At 41.3% G+C, this 22,997-nt stretch overlaps 1 protein-coding gene across 7 annotated transcripts in view; it reads left to right on the top strand.

Moving 5' to 3' along the window:
* patj (PATJ crumbs cell polarity complex component) overlaps positions 1-22,997 on the top strand; it is a 66,034-nt gene that overhangs the window by 28,612 nt on the left and 14,425 nt on the right. For 2 of the 7 annotated variants that reach the window (XM_079471338.1, XM_079471342.1), the window contains exons 29-31: positions 1,064-1,123; positions 4,082-4,205; positions 21,978-22,174. In XM_079471338.1, the coding sequence (XP_079327464.1) occupies positions 1,064-1,123; positions 4,082-4,205; positions 21,978-22,174 (381 nt within the window). The remainder of the gene's footprint in view (positions 1-1,063; positions 1,124-4,081; positions 4,206-21,977; positions 22,175-22,997) is intronic. The other 5 variants (XM_079471340.1, XM_079471343.1, XM_079471341.1 and 2 more) reach the window with 3 other exon arrangements.

Consider the following 22,997-nt stretch of genomic DNA (forward strand, 5'->3'; position numbering starts at 1 on the left):
ACTCTGTCATCATTTCCACGGCCTCTTGTCATTCAAAAAATGTGTGCAGAACACAGATATGAAGAGAATATAGAAACAGAAATTGGTAACAGAACAGCACGCTTCTATTGTAACCAATGCAAGTGAATGGGGGCTGTTCTTCAATATCTTATTTTGTGTTCTGCGGAAGGAAAAAAGTCATACATGGTTGAAGTCAATGATGACAGATCATTCATTTTGCAGGTGAACTACTCCTTTAAGGAAGCCTTGTATCCTTCAGCAATCCCAGAATGCACTGCAACAAGATACAGTAACTGACCATTTATTATACACTTACAATAAAGGAATCCTATTATATAGAATATTAAAATGGTATAGAATAAAAAGAAATAGATAATGTTAGATGCTGTCTGCCCCCTCATTTCTGTTGGGATGATCCCTTCAAAGTCAGCTGCCTAGGTAAACGAAATGCAGCGGGACACTTAGCCAGGTTCATTTGAAAGCCCATCATCTGCTGCTGCTGCTGCTGTGCACCTGAGATATGATTCTCCCCGCCTCTTGATTCATGGTTGAGTGCTTTCATTTCTGAAAATGGGGGCAATTCATTTCCAGTTCAACAATAATAATTCTACTCTATTTGCTGTATAAGCGCTGTTTAGAGTCATCGGTAAATGACAGCTGGCTCTCTGGATGCTTCCGGTCGTTACTCGATGGCCTAAAGGTTCTCATATTTTTACATAAGGATGTAATGTTACATCCTTTAACGGTGTCACTATTCCCATCATTCCTTGTGCTTTTTGTCTCTGGCTTGTTTAGTTGGCTTTCTTTTTTTTTAGTTTTGCTTACGGTTGTCCTGTGTGGTGCTGTACCCCGGCCAGATTTGAACGCTGCCTGATTGGATGCTTTAAAAGAGACAGAGCACTTTCAATAATAATAGCGACGCTAACAGGATGTCAATGATTGATGTCTTTCTCTGCCTGAGACAATTGATTCGGTGCGCTCCCAGCTCCAGACCGGGAACACACAGATCTCTCGAGCTGGGTTGGTTTTCCACGAGGATGACTTTCTGTGTGTGTGTTTGCAGCCTGTTTCTGTGATGGCCTCCAGCATTAGACAGCATAAAGCTAAAAGGAAAGCCGGCCAGGTGAGTTTCAAGCCTGTGATAGTGTGGCTTTTTGCCTTTTAAAGGGATAGTTCACCCATAAATGAAATGCTGTCATTATTTAAACCTGTATAAATGTTATTGTTACCCAGTACACAAAAGAAGATATTTGGAAGAATGTTTGTAAGCTAACAGCTCTGGGTCACTATTGACTACTATAGTAGGATACAAAACTTTTATGGTAGTCAACGGTGACCCAGAACAGTTTGGCTTCCCATATGCTTTACAATATGTTCAAAATTGTGTTCAACAGAACAAAGACATTTATTCAGGTTTTAAACAACTTGAGGTTGAGTCAATTATGACACAATGCTTTGGGTGACGTATCCCTTTAAAAGCTAAATACTGCAGTGAAATGCAAATACGGTACTGGCTAATATTTCAACGTAACATTTTTCTGCCATTTAATCTTTGTGTTGGGGTCTTGTCTTTTAAACTTCTTCTGCCTTTTTAAAGATTTCTTTGAAACAATAAGAGGATACGCAACTAAATGGGAAGGCAGCAAATCTTTTTACAGAAACCGCTAGAATTTGTGTCTGCTCTCTATTTCTGTAAATGGCTGCGTCAGGACTTGAGCTTGAAACTGCGGCATTCGCTGATCTAGATTCTCCGTGCAACTGCAGTTTCTATAATGATCTCGTTATTACTACCCAGCCGCCTATAACAATCACGCTCTGGGTTCCGTCCTTATGAAGCAGAATGCTGTTTTAAAGGAAAAGTTCACCCAGTTCTTCATGTACTCAACTCCGAGTTGTTCTGATAAACACAGAGAAAGATATTTGGAAGAATGCTTATAACCAAACAGTTCTTGCTCTCCATTGACTACCATTATAATTTTTCGAACTATGGAAGTCAATGGTGGCCAAGAACTGTTTGGTTACAAACATGACAATGGAACATCGGAACAAAGACATTTATACCGATTTGGACCAACTCGAGAGTGCGTAAATACATTTTTGGGTGAACTGTCCCTTTAAGGGGTCCGTTTCAAAATGTTTGAACTAGTGCAAGTGTTTAAGGCTGGTATAAACTGTCACACTATGTTATACCCGAGGACAATTTTGCATGAGCAAGCCCATAATTCTGAGAAACGGTGTCTCGCCCCGAGAGACCTGCTGAAGAATTCCTCCGGAGTCGCCGTATTTTCATCAAACCAGTTTTATCAAGCAATTAATTTGAAATTATTGTAATTTGCCTAATAGCTCGTCTATCCATTAGTTGCATTCGGCTCCTGAGGCTACGTGATTATTTACAGCAATCACAACGCTGGTCCCTCTAATTACACACGGCAAATTTAATTAACATTTCGGCCCGTTTCCAACGGAAAAAGCTTTTACTTTCGGAAAACTGAAAATGGAAATTGAGACTTGTGAAACCGCATTCGACTTCAAGTGTGCTTTTAGCAACAGTTTCGGATGCAAAATTACTAGCATAGCAAAATTAGCCTCGGACGTAATCACGTAAAGCGATTGTGTTCACACCTCTGATGGTGTGTTCCCTCGTTTGTATTGCTTTTCCATCGTTCATTAGTGAAACGAGGTTACACCGCTCCAGAGGGCTGCTAATATCTTATTAGCGCTATTAGATCAGTTAGAGATGCTAACGTGTGTCATCCTAGTAGCAATTTAGTCCAAAGTTAAATATGTAACTACGCCTTCAGAGGTGTATAAAGATCTTACATAATGAAGCGTTATGTTTTTATTATCTTAATATGAGATATTTCTATCTACATACACCACGGATCCCCTTACATGGAATTCATCATGTTCTTTCTACTGTAGCCCTGAACGGACAAACTGCACTGCATTTCCTCAAAATGAAAATGGGATGATATCTAAGTACTGTGTCAGCCACCGTAGTTCTTCGAAAGGAAGGGGTGGAGTGAGCCGTCGGTTGCTACCTCACCGCTAAATGCCGCTAAATTTCATACACTGGCCCTTTAAAATAATCAATTGAGATATATTTATGTATTTATTAATTTTTTTCACAAGGTGAAATAAATCCATAGGTTTATCGTAAGAAGTATTTTTTTGTAAAATCCAATAGTAGTGATTGTATGTAACATATTTAAAAGAAATAATTTGGGGTCCAATAAAGAAATATATATTATCTTTAAACTGTCAAAAATCCATGTACCTGTGTGGGTTAAAATGCCTCATTTTGGGATATTGATGACTTAAACAAATGATTCTTGGCACCATCACCTGAGGCTTTTTTAACCACAGGTAGCACTTTTTGATATTGCCCATTACCTGATTTCTAGCTGTTACCGGTTACGTTTTTCCTCTTATAGCTGTTTTTGCTGTTTCCAATTACATCTCTCACTCCCTCACACATACAAACACGTACTGATTCAGGCAGGAGTCGTTTTCCATGAGGGGTTGAATAAATTTGCTTCACATAAGTACTTGTGAATTTAATTTCGTCCAAATGGAAAACACTTTAGTCGCACAACCTTGATAAAAATAACAACGCAAATTTGATATTATTTCTCAACGTACTCGGGGCACCCCTGAGAAATACATTCCCATTTAGCTTAAAATCTGTGTGATTGCATTTATTTTTGCATAGTTCTCTCAGAACGCTTCACTTTATGTTGACCTTGTTTATCACTCTGACTAAAGTAAAAAGTACCAGCTTCATTATTATTAAATCAATAAGGATATAACTGCTCAGTCCACAGTAGTCGCAGTTAACTTTTAGTACGTATTACCTTCTCCTCAGGGACAACAGCCCAAAACTATTGATGACTCATTTTACTCTACACGTATTTTTGTCCAATCAAATGCTCCCGTTTTTGCCATTTCCTGTTTTCACATTAACATGAATTCACATTCGTTTCTAACTCCTTATGTGTGCTTTCATCTGTTTATAGCATCTCGAGTGTGGTTAAATGTTTGATCTGTCAAATCTCTAAAGGCGCTTTTTTGATTTCTTAAGCAGAAAGCGGGTCAGGCCAATGGACCTCCACCCATGCGCCTCCCTCCACCCTACAGACCTCCCAGCCAAATGCAGGAGGAGGAGGAGGAGCAAGAGGAAGAGGACAATGAGGAGCAATCGAGAGGTGAGTGTTCTTATGCAAACATCCAGGCTTCCTCTCGAAATATATTTTTGGCCTTTATTTCTTGTGCACTGCAGATATGATTGCATTTCATGTGCGTGTGGTTGTGTGTCTATCCCTGCGACTGACAGATCTGTCACTGATAAATACTCAAGCTTACCTTATCATTGGCTAAAGCACATGTTCCCATCAATCAAATCGTAGGAGTAGTGATTTGTAATGGAGTTCATAATATGTGGGGTGTTGATAGTCAACAGCCGTACGATGCTGAAGGCGTCAACATGCCTTACTGCATAAGCGGTAGACTCAGCAGCTTCCTTTACTCTGGCGCGTTCAGGACGACGCAGTCAGCACTTTAACTAATCCCTCAACAGTAGTAAACGTGTGCTCGTGGATTAAGATAAGAGATACGTTGTATTGAATATATTCAGAGTTAAATAAACACAAACTTTGCTTAAAGTTTCTTAAAATGGGATTACGGGCATTTGCGTCACAGTGTTGGAAGTGCGATAAGACTAAGCCTTGTGTCACGATTTGCTGATTTATGTGTATTTTGGATTGAAAATCGTGTATTTAATAACGGTATTACATGAGGAGTACAGTGATGTTTAGAAGTCTCATACATTCACTTTTTCAATCAATCTTTTTCTAATAATTCAGAATGTTCACTTCAGAAGATGTTAAATGAACGCAAGGATGTTCAATGACAGAAAATATATAAAACGATATGACGCTATTTTCAGGTTACTAATATGTATGTAAATTTGTGATATTGTCCAAGTTTGTGGCTAAAACGATTAATCACGATTTATCGGATCCAGAATAAAAATGTGTGTTTACATAATATCTCAGTTTTCTGTGCATGTTCATTTTGTATTTTTAAAAACATACATTTACATGCATATATTTAAGAAAAATATAAACTAAAAAAAATATTGGTCATTTTAAATAAATGCGTCTATAAATATTTCCTAAATATGTGTTTGTAAATACATATATTATGTAAACACACACTTTTATTCTGGATGCGATTAATAGCAAATAAACGTTTGACTGGTTGTTTTATAATTCACTCGCATCCATACGCATTTGTATCCGTAATCAAAACGCTGTATTCAATGTAAAAATGCAAAACAAAAGTATTTTCATAAACAAACGTTATGTGGCCCAAACTTCGCAAAGAATCAATAAATGAATTTAAAACTACTCAACGCTTATTACGATTAGTATACAGTAAAACATTCTTATGAATTAATATGAATATAATTTAAATAGTTATATTATAACCAAACACAGATCGGAAGTTGACTGTTAACGGTCCAGCGCATCCCTCCGATGAAACCATCTATATCGACCACACAAATAACATACATGTCATTATTACATGAATCCATTTTTTACTATTTTAAGAAAGTTAAAATTGACATCTTCTGAAAAGTATCCTGATTGTATGAGAACCCCAAACATAGCAAGAGGGTTAAATAGTTTTTTCTTCTGTGACAATTCTGTTATCTTCTAAAAACCATTTTCCAAACATTCAGAATATTCTGGGATGTATCTCGCTAAGCGTAGCTCTGGTGTGGACCGTTTCCAGATTTACACGTGCTTGAGAATGAGTGAACGCTACCATCTGTTAGCTTCTGTGCTAACAGAAAGCAAAGAAAGCAGACAATTGTTTGGACCTAGAAAAGGGACCTTCAAGCGGCAATTTATCTCCAGTTCAGGACATCAGTCAGCCTACTGAATTATACAGAACTGGCAAGATGGTCAAATAGAAGACGGCAGGTTTTTCACCGCGGACAAAAGACCCGATTTCCCTCTAGATCCATCGTTGGCAGCATTACCTGCTACTGCGTTGGTTTTACACCTTTAGGGAGGACGTTGCTTTGTGGCCTGGGATCAGCAGTCATCCTCTTGACGTGTGTGACTTGGATGCCGACGAATAACGGTCTCCCTTTAGATTTGCGTTATTGTGATTTAGATGGGATGTTTTGACGTTGTGTTTGTTTTGCACGGACCTGCAAGTGTACCTTAATGCTACCACCTGCTTAAAATGGCACACCCGTAGATCTCTCTCTCGGTTGTTTCTATGTCATTGCACTTCAGGCTGTAGATGTTTCTGGCAGAGATTGTCCTGGGGTAAATCCCAGGTACGGGTAGAGGTCACGCCCCTTAGTCCCTCCCGTATGTCATTTCCACACTGTCAGCTGCATAAAACCAGACACACTCGACGACGTTTGCCATCATTTTGCACTCTTGCAGATGAATTGCATGGATTGTACAGTATAATACTCTTTCTTTTTTAAAGCAAAAGATTGCCAAGCGTGACACGGTAACCTGATTTACTCCCTTTGTCAGAACATCATCGGAGTCTCAGATTCGTCACTCTGTCACATGAGCACGTTCCTCAACATTTTTTCTGCTATTCCCAGTAGTGTGCTTGTGTGCATGTATGAGTGGCCGATATGCCACTGCCGTCGCTTTCCCTCCCTTCCTACTGTAATTACTGCTGCATGATTAATAACTCAAGTCATTCCAGGAGTTTGGCAGGCCGTGTGTTTACCCGCTGTGCGCATGTTCCCGTGCAGCCCCGCTCATATCCGGCGTGCTGCGTGAAGCCTTCTGCGTGTGTGCCCGGAGACCGCACGTCGACAGATTAGCACACTGGACCCGTGGACTGCAGCCAAACAGCAGTTAAATGTACTGCCATCAATGTCAGAGCTTTCTTCGTCTATGGCACCCCTATGGCTCAGAATCGTTGTGGGAGGCCTCAACAGTCTTCCTGCCCTTACCTGTCATGGTTTCTTTCTTAGTTTTACATTTATTTGTTAAGCAGAGGCTTTTATCCAAAGCTCTAAATGTTGTCGTTTTTTCATAGCACGTGTGATAATTGGAACTCTTGTTATTTCCTTTGGGATTGACATCTTGACCTTGAAATATTCAGATTTTACCTTTACTGATCTCTGAGCTGAGCAACCGTGTTAAAAGTGTCAAACAAATCATGCGCCGTAAGAAAGCAAATCAAATGTGTTCATGTGAAACTAGCTCTTAATTTGCTCAAATATTGGCCATGTAGAATGGGAGACATGTCGTATAAATATTAGAGAGGCACCAATTTCTCCTCTGATACGATATCCGATCATTTAGAGAGATATCTGCTGCTGCCTATACTGATGCCGATAGTATATTAACTCGCATTAACTACATGAAATTTTTACACATTGCTGTGGCAATCGCAAGAACCGAGTCTTGGCAATCCTCCGCCTTTCATCTTCTCTCCTCTGGTTTTCCAGAAGAACGTGACTCGTCACTCTGACAAGTTGCAGAGACGCTGTCTCGATCTTCTTTGCCTTAATTAAGAGCCGTAATGAAGCGCAGCTAATGAGTAGTAGTCTCCGCACTTGCTGCGAATGTTATCTTTCAAGAACCGAGAAAGTAGCAAGTGATCAAGAAAGCCTCACTTTGTACCTTATATGCATTTCACTAGCCGTGTCCTCTTAACTCTCTGTTTCCGTCACCTCATTATCCTTTCATCAGTTTTCTCGCATCTTCTCGGACCGGGTTGTAAGTGCGGCTGTTTTGTGCTTGTCGGTGAAGGGTTGATTTTATGAGTATCAGCATTCATTTGAAACCTTGACAGCTTTCGTACATATATTTAAACCAAATTGCTTAGCCTGAGCAGTTTTTTCTCCCTAAAGGACGGTATATTATGAGATTACAATGCTTCAGAACAGTGTAATGTCCTGGAAGGTTGAACCTTATAGTGTTTGTTAGAGAATAGAGAGACTAGCAAAGTGTTTTGATATGTCATAATAACTAATATTAATAAAATATTACATATATATTACTAATTAATTAATCATTTTTAAAACCGTGCTTTTTTATTTATATTTTGGTCACACTGTTCCTTTTACTATATTCTAAGTTATATGTAGTATAAACATATTATGATATTGTGTGTGTGTGAGTACAAAATAAATTTAACCATCACACACTTTGGCATTAAGCGAGACCTGTTATAAGCCCTGACAGGACGCATATCAAAGAAAGTTCAAATAATATCTCTGTTTCTCTTTTGCAGGCTAGTGAAGGCGACTATATGTCCAGGAATTCCCCAATAGTAATCTGTATTCTTGTCAAGAGAGCCCAGGAATAAAATATCATCAAGGATTCTTCTTTTCTCGTGTTCTCTTGTTGCTTCTGTTCTTTGAGGTTGAAGATGTTGTTATGGGCTGATATGCTGCTGTGGGCAGGACGGTCTCAGGGTAGTTGTTTGGCGGCTTGCTCTGTGATTAAGGTGTGTTGCATCAGGGTTTTTGGTGGTGTGTGGAAGCGTGTTGTGCATTAGCGGGTTGCTTTTCTCTGTCCGTTGTTTCTTGGTTGGGGCTTCTTTGGCTTTTGGTCATCTTTTAGGTTCAGGTTGGACTCTTCTTGAAGGGACAGTTCACCCAAAAATGAAATTTGGTCATCATTTATTCACCCTCTTGTCATTTTAAACCTATATGAAAACAAACTGAAAAATGGAAAACAAACGCTGTTATGCATTGACTTGCGTTGGTTTTGTGTATGTTATAGAGGTCGATGGGTGTCAGGATTGTTTGGTACCCAACATTCTTCAAAATATCAGATTTTGTTCAGGAAATTGTCTTACAGGTTTGAAATGACAAGAGGGTGAATTAATAATAACAGAATTTTCATTTTTGGGTGAAATATCGCCTTTTAATCCGTTTTTTGCATTTTCTTGATAGTGTAATTTGTGGATGTTCTTGATTCACTTATCTAACATTTTCATTCATCACTTAAGAACTGGAATTGGGCAAATTTCTTTGTTTTTCAATTTAAACTTTTTCATTCTACATTTAAAAATTCAATTATTTATTGCAGATTACTATTTATGTATTTAAATTAGCAAAGCACTGATTGTAATAAACCAGTTTACCTCAAGTCATTCAGTTTGGCCTTTTTATTATTCTCTGCAGAGACATTTCTTGTGCTCATTCTGGAGATTTAGGTTTGAATCTGACCTGCGCCATGTTCCCTCTCTACTCTCTCCCATCAGTAAACTCAATAAGCACATTTTTGAGAATTGAAACATGGCGCTAGACTTTCCCTTCGAGGTGATGTGTGAGTGACAGGACTCTTCTCGAATCTGATTTTCAGTCAAAGGAGCGAGGAAAAAGGATCAAAAGAGCCTCGGAGAGTCCATCATGCGAGTCTATTCAGGAGACTCTTTTACAATTTTAAGACGCTGTCAATCAACATCGCTCATCCATCTATCTAAACAAAACATGTCCAGCTAGAAATACAGTACATATAGTAAGACAACTGCTTCATTTTCCTAGAGTAGTGAATTTATCTCTGTATGATGGTATTGTATCTTCGGAGGAGCTTTTAAAGTGTAATTTTAATGCAGTCATAGTCCAAGTATTTACATTTATTAGCACAAAAAATGAACAGGTCATTTTGTTCGCAAATCGAAATTGTTTTTTCATGAAATAATATTTATATATTTTTAAGGGCCACCAAACAATTAATCGCGATTAATCGCATCCAGAATAAAATGTGTGTTAACATAATATATGTCTGGTGTACTCTGCATAATAATTTTTATTTTTCTTAAATATATGCGTGTATGTGTTTATAAATACAAAATTACACATAATGTTAACACAAAATTTTATTCTGGACGCGATTAATCACGATTCATCGTTTGACTCTGCTAATATTGTTATGTACAAAATAACATACACACTGTATTTTTTCTGATCCTAATTTCTGCTCCCAAAAAAAAAGGTTGTGTCTGGTAGTCAACATTATATCGCTGATGTTGACTGAGTTTCGCTTGTATTGAACCCAAGCATTATTTAAACAATCACACGTTCACACCGCTGCTTCCTCTGCGAAAGAACCGCCAGCAAATTCCGCTCCGACTATCCGAAAATACATTGTTGTGTCCTTGCAGTCTTTGTCTTATAGATCAAGTGCCTTCTTTAATAGTGGGACAGAAAGAGATGTGTCGAGACGCCCGGGGCGGAAGAAAGTGATCTTCAATCCATCAGCGCTGGCTGGGAAACGGCCCTCGTTTATCTGGAGCGGGACATACTGATCCAGGACCAGAGATAGGGCCGTAATTGCCACGGCTTCTTCCTAATGTCAGAGTTATGAGCCTGCTCCGCTCGACCATTAATATCAGAGACACACGTATACACGCGTTCTTCAGAGTGCCGCCCAACTCGGCACAGCTGCCAGTGCTGTGAATACACACCCTGACAGCTCTGGCGCCGTCCCAGTTACCTCATGCTAAATCTTCACTGCATCATGGAAATTGCTCACTTGTATAATTGTGGGAGAATATTACTTCTTGGTTGTTTGCGGAACATGTGGTGAAGTGATTTACAGAAACGGTGCTATTAGTTACAGCGGTGTTCACGTGGACAGTAAAGGGTTCGAATCTGATCCGCGATGTGCCCGGATTTCATCGTTCCATCGCAACTTTTTTAATTCTGCAATTATATAAAGTCACTTTTATGTCTGTTTTCGCCAGATATTTTTAGTTTTGTTTTTGTCTACTGCTTTTTCATCCTTTTTCTCTGTGAAGAAACCGCAAACACTCTTTCTTGGTTTTGATCTCTCCATTGTTGTGTATTTAGGACACTTTCCTCCACAAGGGTTCGTCTATGTCAGTTATTAAAGTGTTTCGCAGTTTTCTTAGAGCTGTCTGGTGCCGTCCCAGTTTCCTCAGCTTTCGTCTTAATTCATATATACTTGCCTGGGAAAAAATGGTCCTGCACCAAAACAAACCATCAAATCTCTCTCTCTCTCCCTTGCTCTCTATGTAGCTGTCAGTAAAGACTCACCGGTTAGCCATTAGTAAGCTCAACAGTCTGGCATTGATCTGATTTGAAAGCTGAGCATTGTTATCTTGATTTTTAAAGGTAGCATAGTGACTTGGCAGATGCTGTCTTAAAGGGACAGACAGCACACCTAAAAATACAAACGCTGTTGCCATCCACGTGTCATTTCAAAATAATTTTTTCTGTGTATGTTTTTTTGTTGAACACGAGGAGGAATTTCCGAAGCAGTTGAAAGTGAACGGGGACCAAGATTGTCAGATTCCGTTCCATGTGTATTCATTTTGTGAAATGCTTGAGTATGTGTGTTTAGCTATTAAAGGGATACCCCCCCCCCAAGTTGTTCCCAACAAGTATACATTTCTTTTTTGACCCCAAAGAAAGATATTTTGAGGAATATTAGGAATTGAACAAAGAATTATAAAGTTTTTCCTGCAATGGTAGCCAATGGTGCCCCAGAATATTTGTTTGCATCCAACAGGACAAAGAAATGTATACAGGTTTAGTAAACGGACAAGACAAGTTTCACAGAAAAAAGAAGGTCTGTATGGGTTTGGAATAACATGGGGACTTAAAACTTGCCTTTGTTGAAACCCATTTAGCGTATTATTTTTACAGGCGCACAATATGGTTGTGCTTTGAGAGCAAAATGTGGTTGGTTTCATAAAGTAAAGGAACACTTAAGTGAGTGCACAACACAGTCTGTATTCTCTATTTTCACAGCCTGTTTAATGACGCCGCTTTTGTTCTTTTCCCTGTTGCTTTAAATAAATTCCATACACAACATAGAACAGCTCCTGGTGATTAGATTGTCCTTGCGTAAAGAACATTGTTCTCGTCCCCTCGGTGTCCTAATTTAGAGACGATAGCTTCTGTGCTCCTTAAAATACCAATTGAGGGACGGAACAGCTGGCACTGTGAAATTCCCCTTCTGGTTCAAAGCGAAGTAAACACAAAATGAAACTTCCCTGTGAGGTCTTTGTGTTTCTTTGCTTGAGTCATCAACAGAGGTCACATGGCGTTTACAGCAAGTGTGTTTTGACTCCGATCTTTTCTGAACATGGAGCTTCACGCAGAGATGAGTGAACCTTTTCCGTGAGGAATCGAGCACCCTCATTCTGCTAAATGCCCGCTGGTTCGTCTCACCATCCATTATGGCTCAATCTGTCCGTTTAATTTACTTGTTTATCCCTCCCATCTCGCCCGCTATCGTTTCACAGACGATAAATCTCCAATCACAGATCCGTTACCACTTCTCGGTCGGGTCTCGGACAAATGTGATCTTTAATCTTTGTGATCGTCATTTCGCCCAAATGGAATCAAAGGCATCATTACGGTCCAAGCGTGGTTTAAGTCAGACACCCACCATCCATCAACAAAAAACCTCCAAGCTATTTGTAATCGTGACCGATGTGCCGACACAGACTGCCCTCTGGCGTATACGTGTTCGATTCTGGAGCAATTTGTCTGTTCGACAAAAAAAGCTTCAGAATGTTCCAGTGCATTCCTTGCGAGGTGCAGATTAGTGTGCTTGGTTGAAGCTGCGCTTCAGTGCAGGTGTAATGGACTTGAAAGCAGACAGGCTCCTTTGTGATTGGTTAATCGCACCGTTTCCTCCCACATGCCCGGCTAATTGTAGAACGGGACTGAATGCGAATGAAATCTGCTCCCTCTCGCCAATGAAGAACTTTCCAGCTTTGCATTAGGAAATCCGTATGGAAATGTTGGGTAAAAATCGGAATCTATCAAGCACACCAAAACGGGTCTGTCATTCTTTGCCGGTGCGTTGCCCCTTAGAGAGCGAGAGCGACACGTATTAGACACGCTAGAGCAGAGTGATGCCACTTTCCACTCTGAAGTCGAATTGGCCATTCGCGAGTCTTATTTCGCGACAAATTGTTCTGTGCTGACTCAAGCCTCTGGCTATTCACATGTGGAAGAAAGTAATAACAGCAGAGCTCTGCGTGCGTGTGTGTGTTGTAAGACGGGATCATTACGTAACATGTGGATTGACAAGGGAAGCTTCGATCAATATACCATTATGCATTGAAACACAAGGGGACAGAGGATCGACCCCTAATTTTGCTTAATTAAAGGGACAGTTCACAGAAGAAATGTTTTACTTCATTTCTTCATTTAAGAGTTTATTCATGAGTCTTTTTTCTGTGGAACACAAAAGAAGATATTTTGAGATGTCTCTGTGGTTTTGTGTCCATACAATGGAAGTCAACGAGGGCCAACGCTGTTGGGTTACCAACATTCTTCAAAATATCTTCTTTAGTGTTCTGCAGAAGAGAGAAAGTCAAACAGGTTTGGAATGACATGAGAATGAGTCAATATTCATTTTGGGGCGATCTGTCCCTTTAAATACTACATGTGTAGATGGCAAAATGCTACCGTGTTATGACAGGAAACTGAGACCGCTTTATTTGTATATACAGAGAAGACTGAAAAATAAATTTATGAGGTAAGGGGAGGGGTTGGGATGCCGAGTGTGTGTGTGTGTGTGTAGAGCGAGATCATTTACGCACACACCGAGCACAGCGCTGCTCTCTCACTGCTCACTGTGTTCAGATCGAGCGCCCACGCTGGCTCGCACAACACCATGACTTCTCACCTATGGTTGGACCTGCTAACAGTAGCGTTCCGCTGACACGAACACACACACGCAGAGGGACCTACTGTATGGATACCGTAAGATCTGGTGTGCAGCCAGTGTAAAGGATGGACTATGGTGTCAGGTCAGTGTTTGATTTTGTTCTACGCTGTAATCGCCGGTGGTGTGTGTGGTTGTGTTAACCTTGTGCATGCACCTGTGTGTGTGTTTGTGTGTGTTCATGGTCACTGAAGCACAGCGGTGTATTCAGGGTTTAAGCCAGGGGTAATGCAGAAACTGGATGGTTCCGACTCTTTCTGCTGTGTTTGTCACACACACACTTTGTGCTCTCTGTCAGCTGTGTGAAAGTAGCTCTGCAGTTTTACAAAGCAAAAACCTTGAGCGGAGGTGACTGTGTCTCTTCCCGAGCATGTCTCTTTCTCAGTGCCTGTGGCTTTTTGCTTGTCTCTCCATATGTGTGTGTTAGTGCCCATCTCTCTTTTTCTGCATCACTGTCTCTCCCTCAGCCTGTCTGTTTCTCAGTGCCTGTCTCTCGCCATCTGTGGATGTACACTTTCTCAGTGCCTGTCTCTCTACTTATATTTCCATTTGTGCCTTCCTGTCTCTCTCTCTGGTTGTCTCCACCTGTGCCTAACGCTCTCCTTTAGCCTGTCTCTCCATCTGTGCCTGCCTGTCTCTCTCCCTCAGCCTGTCTGTTGCTCAGTTCCTGTCTTTATTTGTCTGCCTGTCTCTCTCTCTCTGCCTGTCTCGCTCCCTCTCCCTGTCTGTTGCTCAGTTCCTGTCTTTATTCCCACTGCCTGTGGCCATCTTCTCTTTTCTTAAGCCTGTCTCTCCATCTGTGCCTGCCTGTCTCTCTCCCTCAGCCTATCTGTTGCTCAGTTCCTGTCTTTATTTGTCTGCCTGTCTCTCTCTCTCTGCCTGTCTCGCTCCCTCTCCCTGTCTGTTGCTCAGTTCCTGTCTTTATTCCCACTGCCTGTGGCCATCTTCTCTTTTCTTAAGCCTGTCTCTCCATCTGTGCCTGCCTGTCTCTCTCCCTCAGCCTGTCTGTTGCTCAGTTCCTGTCTTTATTTGTCTGCCTGTCTCTCTCTCTTGGCCTGTCCTTCTGTGCCTGTCTTTCTCACTATATACCTGTCTGTTGCCCTGTACTCGTCTTTCTCACTATATACCTGTCTGTTGCCCTGTACCCGTCTTTCTCACTATATACCTGTCTGTTGCCCTGTACACGTCTTTCTCACTATATACCTGTCTGTTGCCCTGTACACGTCTCTCTCCCTGTGCCTGTCTCTCTCCCTGTGCCTGCCTCTCCCTGTGCCTGTCCCTCTCCCTGTGCCTGTCCCTGTACCTGGCCCTCTCCCTGTGCCTGTCCCTCTCCCTGTGCCTGTCCCTCTCCCTGTGCCTGTCCCTGTGCCTGTCCCTCTCCCTGTGCCTGTACCTGTGCCTGTCCCTCTCCCTGTCCCTGTGCCTGTCCCTCTCCCTGTGCCTGTCCCTCTCCCTGTGCCTGTCCCTCTCCCTGTGCCTGTCCCTCTCCCTGTGCCTGTCCCTCTCCCTGTGCCTGTCCCTGTACCTGGCCCTCTCCCTGTGCCTGGCCCTGTCCCTGTGCCTGTCCCTCTCCCTGTGCCTGTACCTGTGCCTGTCCCTCTCCCTCTCCCTGTGCCTGTCCCTCTCCCTGTGCCTGTACCTGTGCCTGTCCCTCTCCCTGTACCTGTGCCTGTCCCTCTCTCTGTCCCTGTCCTTATCCCTCTCCCTGTGCCTGTCCCTCTCCCTGTTCCTCTCCCTGTGCCTGTCCCTCTCCCTGTACCTGTCCCTGTACCTGTCCGTCGTCCTGTACCTGGCCCTGTACCTGTCCGTCGCCCTGTGCCATATCTTTAAAAACATAATATAAATGTCTTATAAATCTCTTTCTCCATTGCATTGGACAGCATTATTCCGACTCAATGTGTAAAACACTATCCTCTTCATTTCATAAATCCATGTATAGTATTGGCACAGACTAGCAACCTTGAGCTAAGATTTCTCTCCTTCTCTTTTACTCATTCTTAACCCTCTTCTTTTTGGCTCAAAGTACTATCATGCATTTAGGATTGCTCTTGAAAACGGTGTCTTACTGCATTCACATGCAAGTGTCATTTTGAAATATGACTGCCCCATGATTGAGATCTTGTCCCTCTCTCTCTTACGCCACACTATCTCTCTCTCATTAAACTCGATGGTCTGATCGTATCAAACCCACACCACACATTAAAAGCAAGCCTGTGTGTGTATAAGCTGCGCATCATTTCCAACCGCAAATGTAATTCCCAGTGTGTAAAAACTAAAGATCAATTGCATCTGAGTCCCGTGCCAGAGTAAACCCTGTGAGATCATGCATCAGTGACACGTCGTGTCACAGGGGATCACTGCAACCTTTTAAAGTCTCTCAGTTCTCCCCGCATTAGCATAGCTGCATCTTCTCCCGCTTTCGTCTGAAGCTCAGTCTGACCCGGGCCAAAGATATTAATATTAACAAGATCCACCACTGCTGTCACAATGAATGATGAGGAATGCAACCATCAATATGGCCGCTTAATCGAAGGAAGTCCTGCCTCCCAGTAAAACAAGCCAATCGTCAATCAATAAAGTCTGACGATTCTCTGGGGCGGTGCTCTCGTGAGGCGCTTGCGCGTCATGAGGCGTTTGAAGTTAATCAAATGAAATTTATGATACAGTTCTTGTCATGTTTAACTATTGATCGGAAATATGCTGTTTAATTGTGTATATATGCTGTTTTAATTTAAAGTTTCCCCCATTCAAGTAGATAGGACTGTGGACTTGCTATGACGTAAAAAGCGGACCAGAGGCGTTGCAAATATGGCCGCAGAGAGGCACGACTTCCGTAAACGGACTTTGCCCGGGCATATCGCGACTTTGACACTAGACTGGCGGGGGTGCTGGCATCCACAGCTTTTTAATAAAGACCCAGCGTGATATTGTCTAATAGATCGTGTCGCCGTTCTGCTGTGGTTAAGTGTTATGTAAATCATCAGACGTACGCTTATTTAGCAGAAGTGTCAGATGGGGCGGCAGTTATTAGTGTCAGGCTTGCTTGGGGGTAATGATAAATATATAAATTACTAAATGTAGATAAATATATAAATTACTAAATGTAGATATGAAGAGTGTTGCACAATGTCAGTTTATACTTTCAGAAACGTAAACTAGATATCTAAAATCAGTCGTTGTTTGCTCATGTTTGTCTCTGCAAGCCCGTTTGACCTTCTTCTGTGAATCACAAGGTGAACTTCATTATACTGTACAGTATAATGAAAGTGAGCTGAAAAGTGACACATTAAGGTGTCATAACTGTAGACTGTATTACTTTATTCAGTAGTTTTCTCATCAATCATTTAAATGGCATGACATGTATAATGCGTAAATCTCTACTCAATGGTTGGCACTGGTTTGTTATTTAGCAGGAATAAGGGGACAGGTCTGTGTCGGTACAGTTGTGTATGCGCTGATCTGACTGCTAATTTGAACACTGCAGTGATGGTGCATCACAGTGGTTAAAAGACAGATGTGTGTGTGCGTGTGTGTGTGTGTGAACAAATGAGGCTGCAGAAAGACACTGCAGTGCTCGTGCAGGCACACACACACACACACACACACACTGTGAGCACTTACAGATGAAAACGCTTCGTTTATGAAAGTGCTTTCTAGGTGTGTGTGTGCGGTGCTGCAGGCACAATGCAGAGATTTCACACACTTTAGGAATTGCAGTATATACAGAAGATGGTTTTAACCAAAGCCAACCACCTGAAGAACCAAACTCTCTCTCTCTCTTTTTCAGTTTTAATGCATCACAATTTCATTTCGCATTACTATTTGTAGGGTTGTGCTTAGGTAAAATTATCATTTTTGTTCATTCTGGGAACTTCTACGAATATTTCTCACAAATTTCAATAAAAAAATAGTTTCTATTTGCATTTATTTGCAGAAAATTTAAAGTGGTGTAGCAGGTCAAGATGACAGAAAATATGCTCTGTATTTTTAAGATCTCAAATACATATTCACTTTTAAGCAATACAACAGTCACACATATTTAAGAAAAGGAAAAGAGATTGCTATGTTTTCTTTCACATTGCTGTTTGATGACTTTGTCTTGAGGTTTGATTTTGTTGAAACTCAGACACTGGACTGGAATGACCACAATACATGTAGAAATGCTGATGAATAAACATTTGTAATGATCGCTTAATTATTTCGTGGCTGTACATACTGTAGAAGGAGACCGCTTGGTTTGAAGCATCTGTTGTTTTAAGTCAATGTTGGAGCGGTTTCAGATTTGTTTAAAGGGATTGTGAAAGTGGTAAGTGAAACATCGAAGCTCTGGACCGGACGATAAACGGGACGGACAGTTTAGTCGGCTGGTGAGGTTGGCAAGTAATTCATTGGAGCTTGATGATTATTGCTTGTTTAGAAGACAATTGAGGATAATCATATGTAATAATTGTTGACACACTATGAGATGTTCAAATGTGTGCGGACGATTGTTTGAAAGATGGAAACATCACTGTGCTTCAGTATCTCTCTTGCAGGCTTAAGGGAAAACACGATTTTACTGCAAAGATGTGAAAGTTTGTATTGATTTTTTTCCATGGCAGATATTTTACAAATCGTACAGTGTCATTTGTTTTTCTATGAGGCGTTTTAATTCAGTTTTACTATTAAGGTCATTTTGAAGGAGAAACGCTGTGTAAATCCCCCAAAACATCACCACAATACATTCACATCCCGGTAACATTTGTGTTTTCACAGGGAGGCAGATGCTCGCGAGCACGTGTCTGGGCACCGCATGCGTCCCCCTTAACCCAGCGACGGGCTATCAGATTATCCCCACCTCCCTCCAGCCAAATTCAATTTGAGAGACAAATATTGAATTATCCCAAGCCGCACCTGCACGTCCCTCTTGATTTACAACCCTCCCTTCTGCAAAATTTATTCTGTTCTCACACATTTGCTTACCAACATCAAAGACCGATGTTCTCTGATCCGACCCGTTTACCAGACCTTTTCCAATAATTAATGAAGAATATTATTTTTTTAGAGTGTTTAGATGTTGTAGTATTAGAGTTAAAAGGCAATGCCACCCCTCTCGGGCCTAAGTCCAATCACGATCGCTCCCTAATTACTTTGAAGTGGCTCTGTCATTCATCTCCATTCATAATGAAGGTTTGACATGGTCCCAATGACAGTCCCTAAGGGCCCGATCAGACAGAACACGTTTCTTGCTGTTAGAGCGCCTCTTTTCAATTGTTTTCAGTTGGCAGTGATCGTTTTGCTCGGTGCTTATGTGCAGCGGGGGCCTGGCATTTTTGTGGCATTCAATGATGAAAGAGAAACTTGTATTGGCCGACGCGGGTTAACCAAGCAAGGTCAGACCAAGCGCCCTCCGCTAGTATTTTTATTTAGTTTCTGATAATATGACGATTAACAGCAACTAGATCGCTCGCGCTATAAACTGACTGACAGGACAACCGTTTTAGTGGTTTACTAGCAACATAAAAAACCACTGCGCGCTGCTCTTTTCAAAGAGTCAACCAAAAGCGCGTTCTTTCTGATCGGACCTTCAATGGGACGGTTCACCCAAAAGTGAAAATTATTTAGTCATTTATTAACCCTCATTAGCACTTCCTTCTGCAGAACACAATAGAAGATATTTTGAAGAACGTTGGGAACCAAACAACCTGACAAAACCACAGAGTCATTTCTCAAGATATCTTATTTTGTGTTGCCGGAAATAAGTCATACACAGGTTTTGAATGACATGAATTTGATAAAATTATGCAAATGCGTTTAGTCAGGTGTAATGCCATCTTTCCAGAACATTTCTGACCTTTCCCACCCCTCTCATCCCGTTTAGCCTTTCCCATCATCTCGAATTCTCACTGTTTTCTAATTAAACCACCAGCAGCTGGTCTGCCTCCCCTGCAGATGTGTGCGAGAGCGCCTGCTTTCACTTCACACGTCTTTAGCTATCATAACAATGAATTGACTGTCACTGGGGAGTTTGTAATCCTCATCCTGGGAAATCAGAGCTTGTCAGTGCCTTGTTGGACCTACCTGAGGTTCACTTTTACCTAAATTCTGTTTGTCATTCGTTTGACCCACAAACACGCAAAGAATACTTTCGAAACGATTTTGTACCCACAAAGTTACAAATGAACGATGCTAGGAGGTTTGTTTACCCCTTGCGGGCTCACAAGGTTTTGTCCGGAGCCACGAGATAAATTAGAGTTTGAGCAGACTGATCGATTCAAAGGCGCCAGCCGTGAATGACGAAGGTGAGGGATGCTGTGATCTCTTAAGGCCATGATAAAGGACTAGCCTGGGATGGATTTGTGTGGATAGAGCACCGATCCGTCCATCCAGTGAGAGAGAGTTTTGCTGTCTCAGGCAAAGCTGTTGAGAGAAACAAATATAAGTTATTGATGAATTGCATTCCTCTCTTTCCAACAGACTGAGTTTTGCTATCAGCAAAGTGAAATTTAATTTGTCAATAAATTGTATCAATTCCTTTGTTCTGTTGAATACAAAAGAAGATATTTTTAAGAATGAAGGAAAGCAAACAGTTCTGGACCACTTTTGACTACCATCGTCATTTTACAATGGTGGTCAAGAACTGTTTGGTTACAAGTACTCGTAAGCTGTCCCTTTAAAAGAAGGTAACATATTAGGTATACAACACCTGTGCTATTGAACAAATTTCTGCTATTCAGTATCTGTGTGGTGGAGTAAAATTTTCTTTAAAACCCCTGCGAAATGTTTCCCCTTCTGCGGATGAGGTGTGAGATCGGCTTTTAATGGACTGTGCCAGTTATCAGAAACAGACAGGCTTGTTTATTTTAACCTAGCTCACTCTCTCTCCTCATGCTGGGGGTGCGATTTTTCTCGCTCCATTCATTTGCAGAAGGTTTATGTCGTCCTAAAGATTTTAATTAGGGCTCTCGTATATGGCGCTTGCGTGTCACAATGTCCCACTAAAGAGACACAATGGCGTAAAATAGGAAATAAACGCAAGGGTATGGTGTTATGGTGTGAAAGGTTACAGATAGGCCTTCTAGATAGATGTGACACGTGTTTCTGCCCAAGTGTCCTCATGCACGTGTGCTCAGAACAGTCATATTAATATAAAACATTTGCCAATGTTTGAAGAATCTAGTTGAGAAGACGTGGAATGAAAAAGAGATTTCTGGGTTCTTGCATGTTCATCAACCATCTGTCAATGTCTACAATGTCCACAGTTTACATTTACACATTTTTAGTTGTAGAAATTTGAATTCCCTAAGAGGTTTCTGGACAAGAAAGTCATAAGTTGAGGAGATACTATGCGTCGTAGTCAATTATAGTCAATGTAGTAAATGCCAGCCGGGAGATCATCTCCATCTAAAAAGGTTTTGTGTCAGTTTGTTCCCTATCATCCGGAGACTCTCACCATTGGGCTCCTTTGATAGCTCAAAAACATCCTACAGGTCTTTTTTGGGGGATGGGAGTTCAGAAGAACCCTCAAAAATCTCTTCATGCATTGAAGTCTTTTGAGGTTCAAAGCAGCTGGCTGGGAAGACTTCTCACTTGAAGTCTTGCTCTGCCAGATTTGAATAACAGCCTTATAATACAGACTTCTTAGGGACAAAGTTGCCTTCAGAGAAAGTCAGAGGGATGAAGTCGGTTCTGCTAAAAAGCAGGTTTTGCATGAAATGCAACCTAATGTTGACAGCTGGCTGACACAAAGCCATTTTTGTCCAGTCAAAAACAGATGAAATTTTGCACTACTAAGGGTGCATGACCAATTTTGGATTTGTGTAGTTTATCTTTCAACTCGACATGTTCGAAATGATCCCGCTTGTGAGCCCCGGTCAACCGCGTACATTTTTGCAATAGGGAGGAAAACATATATTCAGATTAGCCGAGTGTAAATGGATTGCGACTAGCTTTAAATGAAAAAGCATGCAAATTTATCGTCGCACATACGTTGACGCAAATAACACGCAAATTACCCGATATCCTAAACGGCCCTGTCGAGGTACTGAGGACAAATAAACACGGTCGTTCTTGAAATGAGATACGGCCCGATATTGTGTTTGCTCCCCGGACACTTCTTTTTAGATTACATGTCAATACTGTTTACTGTGCACAGCTTGATGTACAAGCACTCATGTAAACAATACCTTTATCATTGTACTTGTTCTCGGAACATAATAGCTTTTGTTTTGACTCTCATTTTATGTGTAACGACGGATGCTGCCTCTCTCTCTCTTTACTTGCATTTAGAGGTGATCAGGCAGAGGTACGCGGAACTGCCAGGTGAGCTCTTGATCGTGGAGCTGGAGAAAGATCGCAACGGTTTGGGACTCAGCCTGGCCGGAAACAGGGATCGGTCATGCATGAGCATATTTGTGGTGGGGATCCCAGCCGGGGGTCCGGCCGGACTGGATGGACGCATCAGAGTGGGCGACGAGCTGTTGGAGGTAAAAAAAACATGCTAGTTGGTTAGCACAGTTGAAAGTAAAGGTGACCTTGAAAGAGTGGGTATGCGGTAGATTTGTAACAAATTTATGGTTTGGAATCACCGTGTGAATTACTTATGGGTTTGTGTTAGAGGGATCTGGGAAACTGTTTTTTTTCTCTCTCTGGGTAATAGCCTTCTCTTGTTGAGCCCCTTGTAATCCTGGAGGAGATGAGTGGCTTCCATTATTGTCAACGTCATTTAGTTCTATGGCTCTTCTGTTTTTAGCTCTCTCTCACACTCTCTCTCATTCAACCTTCACCTGATGTATTGAGACCATCACAACCTTCAAGAAACACATCGCTTTAGGTCACATCGATTTATTTAAAACTTGTTGCTTCTGTTCTCTTGAAACTTGTCATCTCTTGTATGATAAATCGCTTGTGATGTTTCTCATTTGTAAGTCGCTCCAGATAAAAGCACCCGCTTAATGACTAAATGTAAATGTGTACACGAGTAGCGCTCCTGTGCGGCTGTTTTTCCTCAAACAGCCAGATGAATTTCAAATGAAGCCACCTGTTCTGAGATTCATTATCTCTCTCTGTGTCTCTTGCTAATTACTGTTTCTCTTAAAGCCCTTTCTCTTGAAGTTACACAAACCGTAATGCGTTGCATAATGTATTAATAGAAATCCAACACAGTCACACAACATTTTATTCCTTAATTTACGTTTTAAATAGCATCTAATGTTTTTCGAAATGCCCCATTTGTTTTGTGTATAATAACTTGGTTATGGGCAATTTATACTGAAAATATTACAATATCCTGTTTTCTTCTTCAATTCA

This window comes from Barbatula barbatula, assembly GCF_947034865.1.
Source record: "Barbatula barbatula genome assembly, chromosome: 13".
Taxonomy (NCBI): Eukaryota; Metazoa; Chordata; class Actinopteri; order Cypriniformes; family Nemacheilidae; genus Barbatula; species Barbatula barbatula.